At 34.6% G+C, this 18,271-nt stretch overlaps 1 protein-coding gene across 1 annotated transcript; it reads right to left on the bottom strand.

Moving 5' to 3' along the window:
• Positions 1–17,063: 17,063 nt before the first annotated feature.
• On the bottom strand, positions 17,064–17,447 carry LOC133800222 (uncharacterized). The gene has a single exon (XM_062238176.1). It carries the CDS (start codon positions 17,445–17,447, stop codon positions 17,064–17,066), a length of 384 nt encoding a protein of 127 aa, XP_062094160.1.
• Between the last annotated feature and the right edge of the window lie 824 nt (positions 17,448–18,271).

Here is an 18,271-nt window from a genome sequence, read left to right as displayed (position 1 = left end):
AATAATTCCAAGCTCCAATAAATAAAAGATTAGTAACCAAAACTCTTTGATTCAATAATCATATTTATTAATCTCATGCTTATTCTACTATAAATATGAGACTGAACTCTTGAGAATTAAAGACATATATTTACTGTTTACTTTATTGTAACCATAAGTGTCCATTGATATAATCATTACATACAAAATAATCTGTAATTGATGATTCATAATTAAGTGGGAATAAAATTACCATTTTACCCTTTTAATTATATCTTTATTCCTAATGTAACATTGAATTTACTAGTGAAGGTTAATTCATAATCTGATTATGAATTTGACATCAATAACCTTTTCAGTTCCAAAAGCCAACCCAATAGGGAATCATCATTCAATCTATAAGAAGGTATAGATTCCATATCTGTTAAGCTATGTCCTCAGCCATATACATCATTGAGTCTCCAAAACAATTGCTCTTAGCCTGATCATTCTGACAAACCGTAACGCATGAATCAAATGATCAAGTGACATATATAGAAGTTCATAGTAACTTCAGGATTAAGAGCAGTTTGTATATGATCATCAGTTGATGTGTTTTATAATACAACGAAACAATATTTAAAAAAAGTATTATTAATCACATTTGGTCCAATTCTACATACTCTCAGCATGCAAAGTACCTCCACTAAAGTATCCTACTACACTAGTAACTTGGATCTAGGTCACATGTATTTATAATACTAGTGGACCGTACTAGCAGTAATTAATCTAAAGATTCCATAACTTTATTTTACTACGAACTATTTAAGTTTATTATCTCAATCTCGATCCTCTCATACCAATATGAGATATAGACCACATAGATGAACTTGGGAATTTTATGATATTTACTTAATATTATTAACAATAATATAGTACATAAGCTACATATATACAATAATTCAATTCATTTATATATTTCATTAAAACTGTTGTCTACTACAATGGCTTTAAGGGCACAATTCCCAACAATCTCCTACTTGCCCTAAAGCAAATGAGGTATTTCCCTTAACCCCATGCTTTTTACATGACCCTAAAAAGATTTAATAGATAGAGTCTTTGTGAACGGATCTCCAAGATTATCTTCGGAGGCAATCTTCAAGATAGCAACATCTCCTCAGTTGACTATTTCTCGGATCAAATGATATTTCCTCTCGATGTGCTTTCCCTTCTTGTGACTTCTGGGTTCCTTTGAATTATCTATTGCCCCACTATTATCACAATACAGAACAAATGGTTGATCCATACCTGGAACAACTTCCAGATCAATATAGAACTTCTTGAGCCACATAGCTTCTTTAGCTGCTTCACAAGCTGCTGTGGAGTCTACAATATTGGATTGTTTAATACTTCTCCAAACTACAGCACCGCCTCCAAGTGTGAAAACTGATCCAGATGTCAACTTTCAACTATCTATGTCTGATTGAAAATTAGAATCAGTATATCCAGTGGGGTTCAAGTCTCCACTTGAATATAGAAGCATGTAATCTCTAGTATGTCTAAGATACTTGAGAATATTCTTTACTATTGTCCAATGACTCAATCCAGGATTGTATTGATAACGGCTGACTATCCCTATTGCATAACAGATGTCAGGTCCGGTGCACAACATTGCATACATTAAACTGCCTACTATAGAGGCATATGGATACTGTCTCATATCCTTCTTTTCCTGAGGTGTTTGTTAACATTGTTCTTTAGCAATTTAATTCCTGACCAGGTAGGCATAGTGCCCTTCTTGGAGTTTTGCATGCCAAAGCGTTCTATCACTTTATCAATATAAGTTGCTTAAGACAGTGCCAAAATTTTGTTCTTTCGATCTCTACAAATCTGAATTCCCAAAACATATTTGGCTTCTCCCAAATCTTTCATTTGGAATTGCTCAGCTAACCATTTCTTTACTTTTGATAATGTTTCTATGTTGTTCAAAACCAAACGTTTTGATTGTTTTGTCAAATATAAGATTCCAAGATCTCGAAGCTTGTTTAAGTCCATAAATAGACTTAAGAAGATTGCAAACTTTTTTCTCTTGAACTTTAACTTTGAACCCTTCTAGTTGAGACATGTAAATGGTTTCGTCAAGATAGCCATTCAGAAAAATTGTTTTAACGTCCATTTTCTAAATCTCATTATCCATGCATGCAGCCATGGATAAGAGTATGCTAATAGATTTGAGCATGACCACAGGTGAAAAAGTTTCTTTCATAATCAACTCCTTCTCTCTGTGTGTAGTCCTTTGCTATTAGCCTTGCTTTTAAAGTTTCTACTTTCCCATCTTCTCCTCTTTTCTTCTTGAATATCCATTTGCAACCTATAGGTTTAACATTCTCAGGTGGATCTTCAAGAGTCTAGACTGAATTGGAATACATCAATTCCATTTCAAGGTCCATGGCATTTAGCCATTTTCTTTGTCAGAATCTTCCATTGCATAACTCCAAGTAGTTGAACTTCATCTTTGTTGGTGTCAACGAACCATCTTTGTTTGTGTCAGACACAAGCATTTGAACTTCATGTTAGTAGCGTACTGGTTGTTTACCAACCCTCCCACTACGATGAAGCTCTCTATCATTTTGACTAGAACTGGCAATATCCTCTGGCCATTTTTTCTCTTGCCATTGCTAGTGATTGGTCTTGTTTATTCGAGACCATTTCCTCAAGTACGACTTTATTTTGAGGTTTGTGGTTATTTATATGGTCATGCTCCAGAAAATTAGCATTCATAGAAACAAACATTTTGTTATCTTTAGGACTATAAAATACACCACCTTTTGTTTCTTTAGAATATCCTACAAACATGCACAATTTAGTGTGTGATTCCGACTTACTAGTCTTTCCTTTAAGCACGTGTGAAGGACAACCTCATATACAGAAATGGTGTAAACTAGGTTTAGTACCATTCCATGACTCCAATGGTGTTTTCTGAATAGACTTAGATGGAACAACATTGAGTATGTATAGAGCACATTTTATTGGATAACCTCAGAATGTCAAAAGCAATGATGAGGAACTAATAATCGATCTAACCATATCCAATAAGGTTCTGTTCCTCCTTTCTAAAACACTATTTTCTTGTGGCATTCCAGGTGCAGTGAGTTGGGATTGAATTCCATGCTCACGCAAATGGTCCTCTCAAGTTCATATTATAAGTACTCTTCACCTCGATTTAATCAAAGTGCTTTTAGTGATTTACCTAATTGCTTTTCAACTTCTGCTCGGAATTCCCTAAACTTATCATAGGTTTTAGATTTCCTTTGCATTACGTATAGGTAACCATATCTTGAATAATCATTAATTAAAATGACGAAATATTCATAACCTCCTCTAGCTTGGACATTTAGTGGACCACAAACGTCTGTATGTACAAGTTGAAGCGATTCTGTGGCTCTTGAACCTTTAGCAGAGAAAGGTTTCTTAGTCATTTTTCCTTCTAGGTATGATTCACAGACTGGGAGAGAACCAATAGATTGTTCTCTTAAAGGACCATCCTTTTTTAGTCTGTTAATTATGTCTAGACCAATATGTCCCAATTTGAAATGCCACAGAAATGTTTCACTATCAGAATCTGTCTTTTGTCTTTTCATAGATCTAGGATTTGCAGTTTTAAATAATTAAGAATTATAAACATGCTCCACGTTTGACTCTAACTTGTAAAGTTCACCTTCAGACTTTGCAGAACAAATGTCAAAATAATATTTCAAAATAACAATCCAATTATTATTAAAAGAAACATTAAAACCTTGTTCATGCAATTTTGATAAGGAAATTAAATTTCTAGTAAATTCAGAAATAAAATAAACATTGTCCAACACAATAAATTTATTATTGTCAAAATCTAGGCAAGATTTTCCAACTTTAGCTGCTGAGATCTCCTGTCCACTTCCAACTCTCATGGTCACCTCTCCATGGGCCAGCTTCCTTGAAGTACTAAGAATCTGCAAAGAAAAACAAACATGGTTAGTGACTCCAGAATCAACTATCCAAGATGAAAAATTAGCTTCCACTAAACAAGTAAATAAATTTTAACCTTATTTTTGTCTTTCAGTTCAACCAGGTACTTAGGATACTTACTTTTCCAATGACCGTAAACTCCACAATGAAAGCATGCTCCTTTCGGTGCCTTCCTTTTGGAGTTCTTTGCAGAATTATTCTTCTTGGAAGACTTGTTGGTCTTCTATGGTTGTTTTTCCTTTTTCTTGTCCTTTCCTTGGCCACCCTTCCTCTTCTTTGAATTACCCTTTGAAGTGGAAGGCTTGGTTTCAAAAACATTTGCCTCTTCAACCTTAGGGGAACTTTTGTTTAGAGACTCAAAAGTTTGCAACTCATTTAGCAGTTGGGTCATATTGTACTCCAACTTGTTCATAACATAGTTGGTAGTGAATGCCGCAAAAGCTGGTGTGAGAGATTCAAGTATCACACTTACTTTAGTTCTCTCATCAATGGTCGCACCATGGATTTCTGCATCGTGCAATATGTTGATCATGTCTAGGACATGTTCTCTGACAAAAATATTTTTCTTCATTTTCATATTCATGAAGCTTATAGTACCATCATGTCTACAATTATTAGATTGCTGGCCAAACATACCCCGTAGAGATTCCCAAATCTCATAGGTTGTTTCAACAGTTTCAAACTTCTTTCTAAGCACATCGCTCATACTAGCAAGCATGTAGCATTTGGCCTTATTGTTAGATAAGATCCAATTGTCATACTTCTCTAGCAGTTTTGGCAGTAGTGAGGGCAAGAACCTCAGGACATTCCTCATTAAGGACAAACATGTGGTTTTAACATATCAAAACAATGTTCACGTTTGATTTCCATTTCATGTAGTTATCACCAGTCAATTTCTCATTAGCAAGTAAAGTAGTTACAAGGTTCAGATTGGACATATTGCTGAAAATTAAATAAATAAAATATAATGAATCAATGCATATAATAAATATCAGTTTATATTTGGAATAGTACATATAATGCATGAATGCAACACATAAAATAACACACAAAAAATTAATTACTAGTCCACGGTAGATTAATTTGAAAATTAATGGACCGCCTTAGGGTAGGTCAGACTAATCACAAATTAACCTTGAGACAAGATCTCAACTCCATAAGTGAAAACTTAAAAAACTCATTTTTCTCTTTTGACTTATGAATTAACGTTAGTTTGGTCAAGATGCACTAGTCGCGCTCGAAAGCCTAGATACATCTTCGAAGTGTATCCCATTATTTTTTTATCAATGACTTAACTCAAGAGTGTGCCTTAGGGTCAGTCAAACATGAAATACAACACTAATATTATTCTCATATGAGAAGTTCAACCAATAATGGAGACCATGAGACTTATTGTCATAATTCCCTCTCCCACTCACTATTTAAAATTGTCTTTTTCTCAAAATCAATATTTTTGAATTAGGTTGTAAAATTAATTAAATTAATTTACCATATGATATTCTAATAAATAATGATCCAATTATGCAAAATAAATAATCGTGCCCTAGATTTTATTTTGCCTTTTTAAATAGAATACCATTTTATTTAATAAATCAATTTTATTAAATAAGAAAATAAACAATTTAAATTCTTTTTACCATCTTAACTAATTAAGACTAAATTAATTATATGAGTTCTCAAATAAAAGTATATAATCAATCCTAAGCATGTTTCTAAAAAAAATGCTTAATATGTACTATGTGGGTAATATGTATGACATGTTATTATGCATGATAAAGTATCAAACAATTTTATCATGTACAAGCAAATAAATAAATAAATGTAGGTTGGGTGCTTTGGGTATTTCTAGAAAACTACAACACTTACAAAAAAATACACAAAAATAATTAAACTAACTAAGGCCTAATAAAGACAACTCCTTTGATCTTGGACCTTCTCTTTTAGTCTTTGGGCCATTACCATTTTAAATAACCATTATGAGTTAAATAATTTTTTAATTATTTAAAATAATCAAACTTTGGTTTTTAATACCCAACAAGTTATTGAGGCCCAATTGGAATTTGGACGCACCACAATTAACTCAAAAATTATAATTAAAACATTTTTAATTATATTGGGCTTAAACATGCCCAAATGAATAATTAAACATCCATTAGGGTTCGCAAGACACAAACCCTAATGGGTGTGTCAATGGTGGTCGACGGCTGGCAGGGGTGCGGCTGGAGGTGCGCCGGGGCGCTGGGCCGTAGGGTTGCAGCCGCGGACTCAGGCGCGCAGGGGTGCTGGACGCAGGGGCGCTGAACTCTTGAGAATTAAAGACATATATAAACTGTGTCTTTTATTGTAACCATAAAGTGTCCATTGATATAATCATTACATACAAAATAATCCTCTATTAATTATTCATAATTAAGTGGGAATAAAATTACCGTTTTACCCTTTTAATTTTATATTGATTCCTAATCTACCATCTGTTAGGAAACTTATACATGATCTTTATTTATTTTCATGTATATCTAATATTAAATAAATAAATACGAAATAGCCTAAAACATGTTTCTAAAATTGAATTCAAATAGAAACAATGAATAGAATACTTATAGTATACGCAGTGCAATGAAAGAGTCATTCCTTCAGTTTCTCTAACTCTTGTATCCTCTCTGTCGCAGAGTAGTATCAAGAAACTGAACTGATCTTCTATTTTCTTCACAGTCTTTCAATGTATCCTTATAATAACCTAGACTAGTGTGGGCAATTCTCAACACATGAGATAGATATAGAGAGAAGAAGAGAAAATAACAAAGAGGCTTAGAAAAGGACTTGTGTTTAGAGAGAATCTAAAACTATAAGAAAATCTGACTTGTGACTTATCAAACTTATGTTTTGACTTCTCTCTAAGCACTCTTTTTATAGACTCAATGAGGCCATTTAATTTAATTAAAAAAATCAATAAAGCAATAGCCATTTTAAAGCCCTAGTTCGAAATTATCACGGGCTTTAGGCCCGTGAAATTTCTCATTTGATTATAAGCCCATTGGGCTTAAAATCAACGTCTGCATTATTTTCTATTGATTTAATTAATTAAATAATTATTTAAATCCTTTATCAAATTCATTATTTATAATTTGAACCTTGATTTAAACTTATTTATTAAATTAGATACCAATTTATCTTAATTAATAAATCTTCCATGGCCTCTCTTCTTCATAATACTACACTAGTAACCCAGATCTAGGTCACATGTATTCATAATACTAGTGGACTGTACTAGCAGTAATTAATCTAAAGATTCCATAACTTTAATTTACTGTGAACTATTTAAGTTCACTATCTTAATCTCGATCCTCTCATACCAATATGAGATTGAGACCACATATATGAACTTGGGAATTTTTTAATATTTACTTTATATTATTAAATGTAATATAATACATAAGTTACATATATTCAATAATTCAATTCATTTATTTGTTTCATTAAAACTATTGTCTACTATAATTGCTTTAAGGGTACAATTCCCAACAATTTCTCTATGCATATGTTTTCTTTGTTTTTTTTTTTCAATTCGACTCTTTGGGAGAAATAGTAGATCATATACTTTCACAATATAATCCAACAAACCAATACAACTTCCCCTTCTTATAATCCATAACCCAACCTACCAAATCAAACAATCATACAAAACTATGGTGTAATGGGTCACTGTAGAGTCCCAGAACTTTACTTAGCTAGTTAGATAGTAGTAGTAGTGGTAGTAGCTAGTAGTAGTTATAGTATGATAGTTACTGTGGTTTTTGGTTCAAGCTGGGACTTAGTTGAACACTCGTAGGAACACTTATATATTTTATAAGTTTAACCTATAGTTTAATAATATTAATTATAACATAAGGTTTTATTAATATAGTTGATTTTAATGATGTCATTTATTATACTATAATGTTCAGATAGAACTAATAAGATCATGACACTTGTCGTGTGCTTGTTTATTTAAGGATTTAATTATAGTTTAAATAAAAGAAAGTTCTAGAAAATCTAGAATCTTCCAAGACCATTAAGAGCATAACACTTGTCACAATCTTGTTTATTTGAGGATTTAAGCATTTTAAGTGGATAATTCAAAAATAAAAGTTTCTAGAAGCTCTAGACCCTTCCAGAACTTGCTAAAATCTCATATTACTCACTCAAACCTGATTAATCACTTCAAATTATGCTGAAAAAGTGCAATGACGTGTTTAATATATTCACGTATACCGATATATCGCAGCATAGGGGCCGATATATCGCCTACAGAAGATACGAAAAACACGTCGACTTTGCACGAATGATCGAACCAGCCTCAGGAATACTGGGAGAGGCGATATATCGCCTATAGGGGCGATAAATCAGCCCCACCTATGTATTTTTGAAAGTTCAGTTTTTCAATTTTAAAAATAGCCTTAACCTCTTGACTTGCCTTTGAACGTTTTTGACCGAGTCTTAAGCACCTGTTGAACGAATATTCAAATATTTTTCAATTAATATTCATTATTTTATTCAAGGTAAAAGGAGGTAGTTTCACTCCTTGAACTCTATAAATAGGACCTAGTACCCAGCCATTTCTCTCATTCTTCAAGCTGTGTTCAGATCCTTCAAGCTGCTAGGATTACTATAGAGTGATAAACACTTGGGTTGGGATAAAATCCTTATCATCTTAAGCTTTATAAACATTTGGGAAGTGAGATATAGAGTGTATTTTCAATATTGAGGTGTAGATCGGTTCTAGTACATCCAAAGGTATCATTATTCTTAAGTTCATTTTTGTATGTTTCTTTAGTTTCCTTTAGTTTTCTTTACTAAAATCCTAACTCGTTGTTTCCATTCTTGGTTAGGTATTTAAGTTCTTTGAACTTAAGGTTTCTTTTCGGTAAGCTTCTTCTTAGTGGTTTAGTTCTCTTCTTTATCATCTCTTTTATTTAGAAATACCCACGTTCTTATTGTTGGTTTTAGGAGTGTTCCAAATCCCGTCCTTGTTCTCAAATATCCCTGTATTGGTAAGGAAAATAGGATAGATTTTGTATGCTTTTATGTTTTAATATATGCTATGATTTATGTATGATAAGTTTCTTATTTTTTAGCATATAAATTGTTTAGATAACAATCAAATAATTTGTTTAGATAACAAACATATAACTTGTTAAGATAACATGTCCCAAATAATATATTCATTGGGCATATGATTGTTTAGATAACGAGCCCCATAAATTTATATGACTTGTTTAGATAACTAAGCCCCGTAAAGTTATGGGCATATGATTGCTTAGCTAGCAAGCCCCAGGAAGTATGATGGCCATTATAATGCATGTTTTATAGTATATGTTTTGTAGTCTTATGTTATGTTTTATGTTGTATGTGCTAGTAGATTTTCCTTGCTGAGCATTTGGCTCATTCCCTTAATTTTTTTATGTATGCATGGAAATAGTTATGGCGGCGGAAGGATTCATGGTAGCTTGCCTTGTGTATTAAGGATGAAGGGATTCGATGGACTGCGTGATGATTCAAGGATGACGTTATTTTTAGTCTCTTTAAATCATGTTTTTATGTATTTTCTGCATTTAGCTTTGTAAACAATTTCCTTTAGTTTAAAGTTATGTTTTATTTTAAAACAATGGGATCCCATATCACTCAATTATGTATTTCAATATTTACTTTGGAGTTTTTAATAAAGTTATGAATATTCCTTATGTATGTTTTATTTAAATTAGTAGCTATATCTAGTAGTTTTAATGGTCCAATGTCTTAGAATCAGTGGGTCATTACAGTCACAAAAAGGATAAAAATTTTAAGCTACAAAAGGTTTAGATATGGACTTATAAAAGAAAAAGATTAGTCATTATGGCTCAAAAACGGGAAACTAGGATATTCAATTTCATAGGTAAGCTTGAAAGGCTCAAACGATCCAAAGAACATGCCTTAATCATCTTCCTAATCATGTGTACTTAGGATTTCACCTCAAACAATTAATCAATGATTTCTAGAGTGGTGGAGAATATTTATAAGATGATAGCATGCATAAATATCTCCAATCAATAGTGAAAAGATAAATCTAATTGTACACACATTATGTTTAAAAATCTAAGATCAAGCCTAAGTAACAACCACATAAGAGTTAAGCGAACAATTCATGCAAAATTCATCAATTTCCTAGGAGTAGTCTCATCTCAATCAGAAGTTTTATCATTGACAGACAACTTTCAACACAACCATGCTCATGACAACCTAAAACAAACTATTTTTCTTTTAAAAATGACATAAAAACAATGCAACATAATAATAATTAAAAAAAACAAAGTAGTTCAGTTTCAGATGTTCCCTTCCCCCACTCTTAAACAGTACATTGTCCTCAATGAAAAATAAAAGAAAAGAAAAGAAAAAGGAAAATAAAAAGAAAAACTCCCTCAACCTAAGTAAATACTCGTTCATCAGGCATATCTGCTTGATCATCTTCAGCTTCCTCCTCCTTCTCGTCATCTTGCTTCATGGGAATATGTGGTGGATACGGTTGAAACCATTGCAGTGCAGGTGGCTAGTTCGCCATCTCCATACCAAAGTGCATGACATTCATCCTGAAATAGACATATTGGTAGCTGGCCCACTCAATCATGTGCTGCTGGTGTGCTTGGAATTCAGTACGGTAAGCATGCAACTCTTGATAGGTATTGTATAGAGATTCCTCCACAAGTGTCATACAGTATGCCAAGGTCATATTTTTTGTTGATGGCAGTGGCCTAACTTGAGTTTAAGAAGATGAGTTCGCCCTAACAGTGTCGGTGACCTTGAAGCGAGTTATGGATGATCTATTCAGTATATGTATAGGCTGCAACAAAGGCTTGTTAGGATCCCATTTCACACTAGCTGGAGTACACATGGAGATAATGAGATGGGGATGGTAGAACCCCTTAGAGACATGTCTGAAATTGTTTTGAATGGAGGACTTGATTATGCCCCCCACATCAATTGTTTTCCCCTTCAAGATGGCATATAAAAGTATGGTAGTATCCACATTCACATCACTGGCATGTTTAGTTGGAAATATCTTTGCATTGATAAACTTATGCCATGCTTTTTCAATAACTCCCATCATCTCTCACTTAAACTTAATAGGATGACCTATTTCAGTTAAGATCCAATGGGTGTTCGATTTGCACAGAAATTGGATGATCTCATCAAAGTTAGGATTATCAACTATTTGGCTTTACTCATCATTTTCTATGCTAGGAAGCCCATAAAATTGATTTATTTCCACACTTGAAAAATTCACATTAACCCATCTCATTGTTGCCATAGCTGTGACTTGAGAAATTCCATTGGCATAAAACTCTGCTACTATAGGGATTACTACAACATCACGTTGAGAAAAAAATTCTTCAAATTTCTTTTCTCAATCTACTCTGCAATAGATGGATACCCGTGAAAAACTTCCATATCAAACCCCCTCTCTTCAATCATCATTTTCTGCTTCACTATCACATCTTGATAGCATTTTAATTCCTCCTCGGAAATAAATTTTTTGGCATAAAATTGAACATCAGATGAGGAAGCACCTTTGGTATTCTTTCTAAATTTCTTTTGTGCCTTTCTTCACTTCAAAAGTCAGGGACAAGCTTCCTTTGACACAAATAATCAAGCACTAAAAGAATAATCAAGATACCCCAAAAATATTAATTCAAACTCCTCTAATTACACCAACCAAATATCAACTAAGCAAGTAAATGCTTCCTCTTCAAAAAATATTCAACCAATTCCCCTGAAAACTCAAACACACTTCTCTTAGAACTTTTATCAAACACTTAGTAGGCATGAGCTAATCCAAGAGTTGAAAATTTTGTTGTAGTAATCCAATCTCCCCAAAATTTAGATTATCACTAATACAACAACATAAACACTCAATCCAAGCCAATGATCACAATAGTTAAGAAATTCATCCACCAAAAATCATATAATCCAAAATACCCCAATTCTTGTTCTTCAATACTCAAAACTCAAAAATCAAACAATGAAGAGAAACTACTTACTTGTAATTGACAATAGAAAGTCTTGGAAGCTTTATTGTACCAATGAATCACCTTGAAACTACTTGGAGAACCTCAATTGTCAAATTTGCAATTATGGGGCTTTAGGTTTTGAAAGGGAAATTTTGTAGAAGCTGAGGATTTTGGTGAGAATATATGAAAAATGGTAGAAAATGAAGATTGATGATTGGAATTGTGATGCTTTTGGGGGAAAATTTGAGTGAAAATGGCTTTGAAATGATAGATTTTTTGTGAAAATGGGAGAGTGTTTCGGTTTGGGAGTCTATGTTTTTGTGGGAGGTGGAAAAAAATAATATGGGGGTTTAAAAAAAAATTTGGCTGAAAACGCACAGTGGCTGCAGCTTGGGGTTATTGGTGGCCGCGACCACTAGTCCCTGTTCTCCAGGCCATTGCCACAAGCCATTTGGCCCCAATTTTTTCACGATTCGAAAATAAATAAAAAATATTAAAACTAAGTTCAAAAAGAAAAAATTACATGGAAAAATAAATTAAACAAAAATGTCTTAAAAATAAAATAAAGTACATAAACTTTGGCTAAGTTTAACGTCGCTAGCTCGACGTAAAACATTTTCATACCTCATCAATATATTCTGGATCGAAGAGGTGAATCATAGTAGCTTGTTCCTCCTCAAAAGACTCACAAAAAGGCTTCAATCTATGGTCATTAACCTTGAGTATTTTTCCCGTCGATGGACTTGATATTTCTATTGCTCCAAGAGGATAATGGTGTACCACTATGAATTGTCCAACCCTTCGGGATTTCAACTTACCCGGAAAGATTTTAAGATGAGAGTGATCCAATAATTCTTCTTGTCCCGCATCAAACGTTTTTTGAATAATTCTATTTTGATCAAGAAAGGCCTTGATCTTTTCTTTTTAAATCTTAGAGCTCTCATAAGCATCATTACCAATTTCCTCCAGCTCTGGTAATTGTAGCATTCTTTGTTGGCCTGCATTGTCCATCTCTATGTTACACTTTTACACATCCCACAAAGCTTTATTCTCTAGTTCAACTGGTAAATGGCAAGGCTTTCCATACACCAACCGATACGGTGACATACCAAGTGATGTCTTAGATTTTTTGTGATATGCCCATAGAGCACCATCTAGTCTTACACTCCAATCCTTCCTATTTGGATTCACCGTCTTTTCAAGAATAGATTAGACTTCTCTATTCAATACCTTGGCTTCGCCGTTTACTTGTAGACGGTAGGCAGTAGTTACTTTATGAGTCACTTGATAGCGCCAAAATAAAGCTTCAATAGTATTATTGCATAAATGAATACCTCGGTCACTAATTATTGCCCTAGGAGTGCCAAATCTCACAAAGATATTCGATATAATAAACTCAACCACTGTTTTATAATTATCCGCTTTAGCTGCTTTTGCCTCCACCCACTTAGACACATAATCCACCGCTAAAAGAATATACTCAAAATCGAATGACGATGGAAATGGTCCTCTAACATCCCAAAAATGCTTATAGGGATTAGTGTCTTATTACCATGCCGGGAGGGCATAATGGGATATATGTGTGATTAATTGATTAAATGCGTGACTATGTGGCATGCATGATTTTTATGATAATATTAATATATTTATATGCATGCTTTTGAGTATTAAATATGCATTTGGGCCCGTTCTTGGTTATAAGAGCATATTTGTAATTTTGCCTGTTAAGGGCAAAAATGTGATTATATGTGTTAAATGGTTGGGACCACATTATTATGTGTATATATTTATAGTATTCGACTCAAGGCGATCCTAGTGAGCGGATTAGCAGAATAGTCACAGCGGGGTTTAATACCTGGCTCGGGGTGAGCCTAGGGGTATTTTGGGAATTTAGTGAATATTTGGGGATATATTGTTTAACGAATGAGTATTGGTAATGAGTGGGGCATGACGGGACTAATTGGGAATTCTTAGGATGAATAGAGAAATTAGCGGGAATTGGGGCTAATGACCGTTTTTCCCTTATGGGCAACAAAGGGGATGGATTAGTTTAAGGGGCATTTGGTCATTTTAATAAAGGGATATGATTAGAAAGTTTCTGGGTTAGGCTGGAATATCTCAGAAACTTCACTCTCTCTCTCTCTTGTGCTTTGAAGCAGAAGGAATTTTGAAGGAAAAGCCTGGGGATTTAGCAAGAAAGTTTGGGAAATTAAGCTAGGATCAATCTAGGAATTGCTGAGGATTGAGGCTATTAACAGAGGTAAGAATTTTGTCTTGATTTCTCTGGAAATTCAGATTGTTAGGTTGAGTTTGAGAGGGTTTTTGAATGTTGATTGATTGCTAATTTGGGATGGTAATTGTAGTAGGATTTTGGGTTATTTTTATGCCTAGGTTTTGTGGTTAAGAGTCCTAGCTCAAAACTCGGTTTGGTTCTAGGCTTCAAGGGGTTTTTGTTGAGTTGAGTTGGGAGAAAATGCAGAGAAATCCAGGGATTTCTAGGTTCACGGGGGCGCATCGCGGCCCACGTGACCCAAAAGGCCCTAGGGGGCTTGCTGACTTGTGGGCCCGCCATGGCCTTAGGGAGCAAGTCGCGGCCCACCTCCCCCTGGCACAAGAGGTTGGCGCCTTTGACTTGGGGCATGCTGCAACCCTTATGGCCAGGTCGTGGGCCGCCTAGGCAGCCATAACCAAGATTGGTTTTTAGGCTCGGGTATGCTTGGGGACTTAAACCTAAGCGCCCGAGACGAATTCTACTACCTGGTTTAGTAGAATTCGAGGTCCCAAAGGCTAGTATTTGATTCTAAAACATTTAATTTGATTAGATTTTGATAGTTATCCATTGACGCTTGTGACTAGGGTTACTGTTAAGGCTCAGGATTGAGGATCGTGCTCAGGACCGCTCCACATCCTCTTATCAGGACTCGAGGTAAGAAAATTGCACCCGAGTTGTGAATGGGACTAAGATCCCCTGTAAATGAACATATGTGTTCTGTAACTTGTATATTTGTTATGTGTGATGTGAAAGTACGACCTAAGGGAGCCAGGACTGATGTTGAATATACTGAACGCAGCCCGGCCTAAGCGAGTCGGGATCAATTAAATAACTAGAGGGCTCGGCTTAAGGGTGCCGACACCTAAATATTTGTATTAAGATTGAATTATATGTATAGAAGTATATGTTTACTATTGCTTAATTTATTGTTCGTACTCTGTTGTTGGTTGAACTAGTTGATTTAAAGTTTACTATGCACATTCTGTTTTTATCTATGCTTGTTGAATTTCATTTTCGTGCTGAGCCTTGGCTCACAGGTGCTACGTGGTGCAGGTAAAGGCAAACGGAAAGCTGGACCAGCCATGAGTTCGAGAGCTTTGGGGCAGTGTGTACATTGGCAGCTGCTCGATCGCCACGGCCGAGGGATTAACAGCGACTAGAGACAAAACTTGTATTTTGCCATTTAGGCTGGCTACTATTGTATTTATTTTGAGGGGTGTAACCACCATGTAAACATTATTTTTGGGATCCCATGTATCATACTCTTATTTTAATGAAAGTCAACCATTTTACGATCGAAATGTTTTATCCCTAACCTGTCAGTTGACTTTAGTAACACATTTATATTCAAATGACTTGATTAGCAAGTCTTGCACTATCTTAATCGCACAACATAACAGTTTTGGTTATCCAGGGCGTTACAGGTCCCATAAAATCAATGCCCCATACATCAAAAATCTCGATAATAAGTATGGGAGTTTGAGGCATTTGATCCCTAGCAGTAATATTACCAACTCGTTGACAACAGTCGCACGTATTGCAATATGCATATGAATCTTTTAAAATTGTAGGCCAATAAAAATCGTTGTCAAGTTCTTTATGGGATGTTATTTTTGGTCCAAAATGACCTCCACAAGCATGAGAATGTGGGAAAGGAAGGATATATTGAAATTCAGAATCGGGAACACACCTTTGAATGACTTAATCAGCGCAATGTTTCCATAAACACAACTCATCCTAAATGTAGAACTTAGCATCATGCTTAATCTTGTTCTTTTGAGATTGTGTAAGGTCTCCTGGCAACTCTTTAGTTGCCAAATAGTTAACAATATCAGCAAACTATGGAATAACTTCTTTAAGAGCTAGGAGTTGTTCGTCAGGAAATTTTTCATTTAATTGCAAATTATCTTCATCCCGAATAAGTCTACTTAAGTGATCAACCACCAAATTTTCTGACCCTCTCTTATCTTTTATTTCAAGATCAAATTCTTGAAGGAGTAAAATCCACCAAATAAGTCTGGGCTTCGCTTCTTTGTTAGCTAGTAAATATTTAAGAGTTGCATGGTCAGTGTAAACATTAACTTTAGTTCCAATCACATAAGACAGAAAATTTTCTAGAGCAAAGAGGACCGCTAAAAGTTCTTTCTCCATAGTAGAGTAATGCAATTGAGCATCATTAAGAGTCCGAAAGGCATAGTATATAACATGAGGAACCTTACAAAATCTTTGCCCAAGGACTGCTCCTTCTACATAATCACTATTGTCACACATTATTTCAAATGGTAACTCCCAATTCGGTGGCTGGATAATAGGTGTTGATGTTAAGGATTCCTTCAATTTATTGAAAGCAAACAAACATTAATCATTAAATTCAAATTCCACATCCTTTTGAAGAAGATTGCATAAGGGGGTAGCAATCTTTGAGAAATCATTTATAAACCGCCTATAGAATCCTGCATGACCAAGAAAGGATCTTATTTCTTTCACACTTGATGATGGTGGAAGAGAGCAAATAAGATCAATTTTGGACTTGTCCACTCCAATCCCTTTTACCGAAATAACATACCCCAAAACAATACCTTGTTGCACCAATTAAGTGACACTTCTCCAAATTCAATACAAGATTGGTGTCAATACATTGTTTAAGAACTAAAGTTAAGTTATGGAGGCACTTATCAAAAGAATCACCATACACACTAAAATCATCCATAAACACTTCTATGATGTTCTCTATGTAATCTGAGAAAATACTAACCATACATCGTTGAAAAGCAGTGGGAGCATTGCATACTCCAAATGGCATTCTACGAAAAAGAAAATGTGCCAAATGGGCATGTAAATGTGATCTTTTCTTGGTCTTCTTGAGCAATAACAATCTGATTATAACTTGAATAACCATCAAGAAAGCAGTAATAAGCATGTCCCGCTAATCTTTCAAGCATTTGATCGATGAATGGAAAATGGAAGTGGTCTTTTCGAGTTGCAGTGTTCAACTTTCTATAATCAATACAAACTTGCCAACCGATTTGGACTCTCATGGGCACTAACTCATCCTCATCATTCCTTACCACAGTGATATCTGCTTTCTTAGGAACTACTTGAAATGGAATCACCCACTTGTTATTTGAAATAGGGTAAATCACACCCACATTTAAAAGCTTCAGTATCTCCTTTTTAACTACTTCCATCATAGGTGGATTTAACCTTCATTGATCTTCTCTAGAAGTCTTTGACCCCTCTTCAAGGAGAATATGGTGCTACACATAGTTGGACTTATTCCCTTGATATCTACTATGGTCCACCCTATGACTGTTTTGTATTCCCGAAGTACCCTTATCAAACGATCCTCTTGTACTTGGGTAAGGTGTGTGGTGATAATGACCACTAATGTCTCTTTCTCACCCAAGTAAACATATTTCAGATGCTCCGGTAGTGGTTTTAATTCAAGCTTGGGTGGTGATTTAACGTATGGTTGAATTTTCTCATGAGAAATAGGAAAATCTAAGAACAATACCTCGTTAAAAACCTCACCACCACTATTAAGTGCAGCCACAATCTTCTTTACTTTAGTAGTGACATCGTCTTTCTTCAAGTCTATCAACTCCCTCATAACAACATCTAACATATCCTCTCCATGTAAATCAAGAATTCTTTGCGACAATGAGTCTAGAATATCAATTGAAGAAATTGAATGAACATCACTTGGATACCTCATAGCCTCAAAAATATTAAAGCGAATCACTTCACCATCAAACTCCATGGTCAAAGTTCCATCATGAACATCTATCTTAGTTATAGCTGTCTTTAAAAATGGTCTTCCCAATAAAACTGGCATAGAGCATGGAATTAAGTCATCTTCCATATAAAGAATGTAGAAGTCCACCGGAAACACTAATTCATTTTATTTAACCAATGCATCCTCTACTACTCCCCTTGGATAGACATTAGAACGATCTGCTAATTGAATGATCACCCCCATTTTTTTAAGTGGTCCCAAATTCAAAGAGGTGTA

Source organism: Humulus lupulus, chromosome 9, assembly GCF_963169125.1.
Source record: "Humulus lupulus chromosome 9, drHumLupu1.1, whole genome shotgun sequence".
Taxonomy (NCBI): Eukaryota; Viridiplantae; Streptophyta; class Magnoliopsida; order Rosales; family Cannabaceae; genus Humulus; species Humulus lupulus.
Note: the sequence above shows the minus strand (reverse complement) of the source record. Positions and strands in the feature narration are given on the sequence as shown.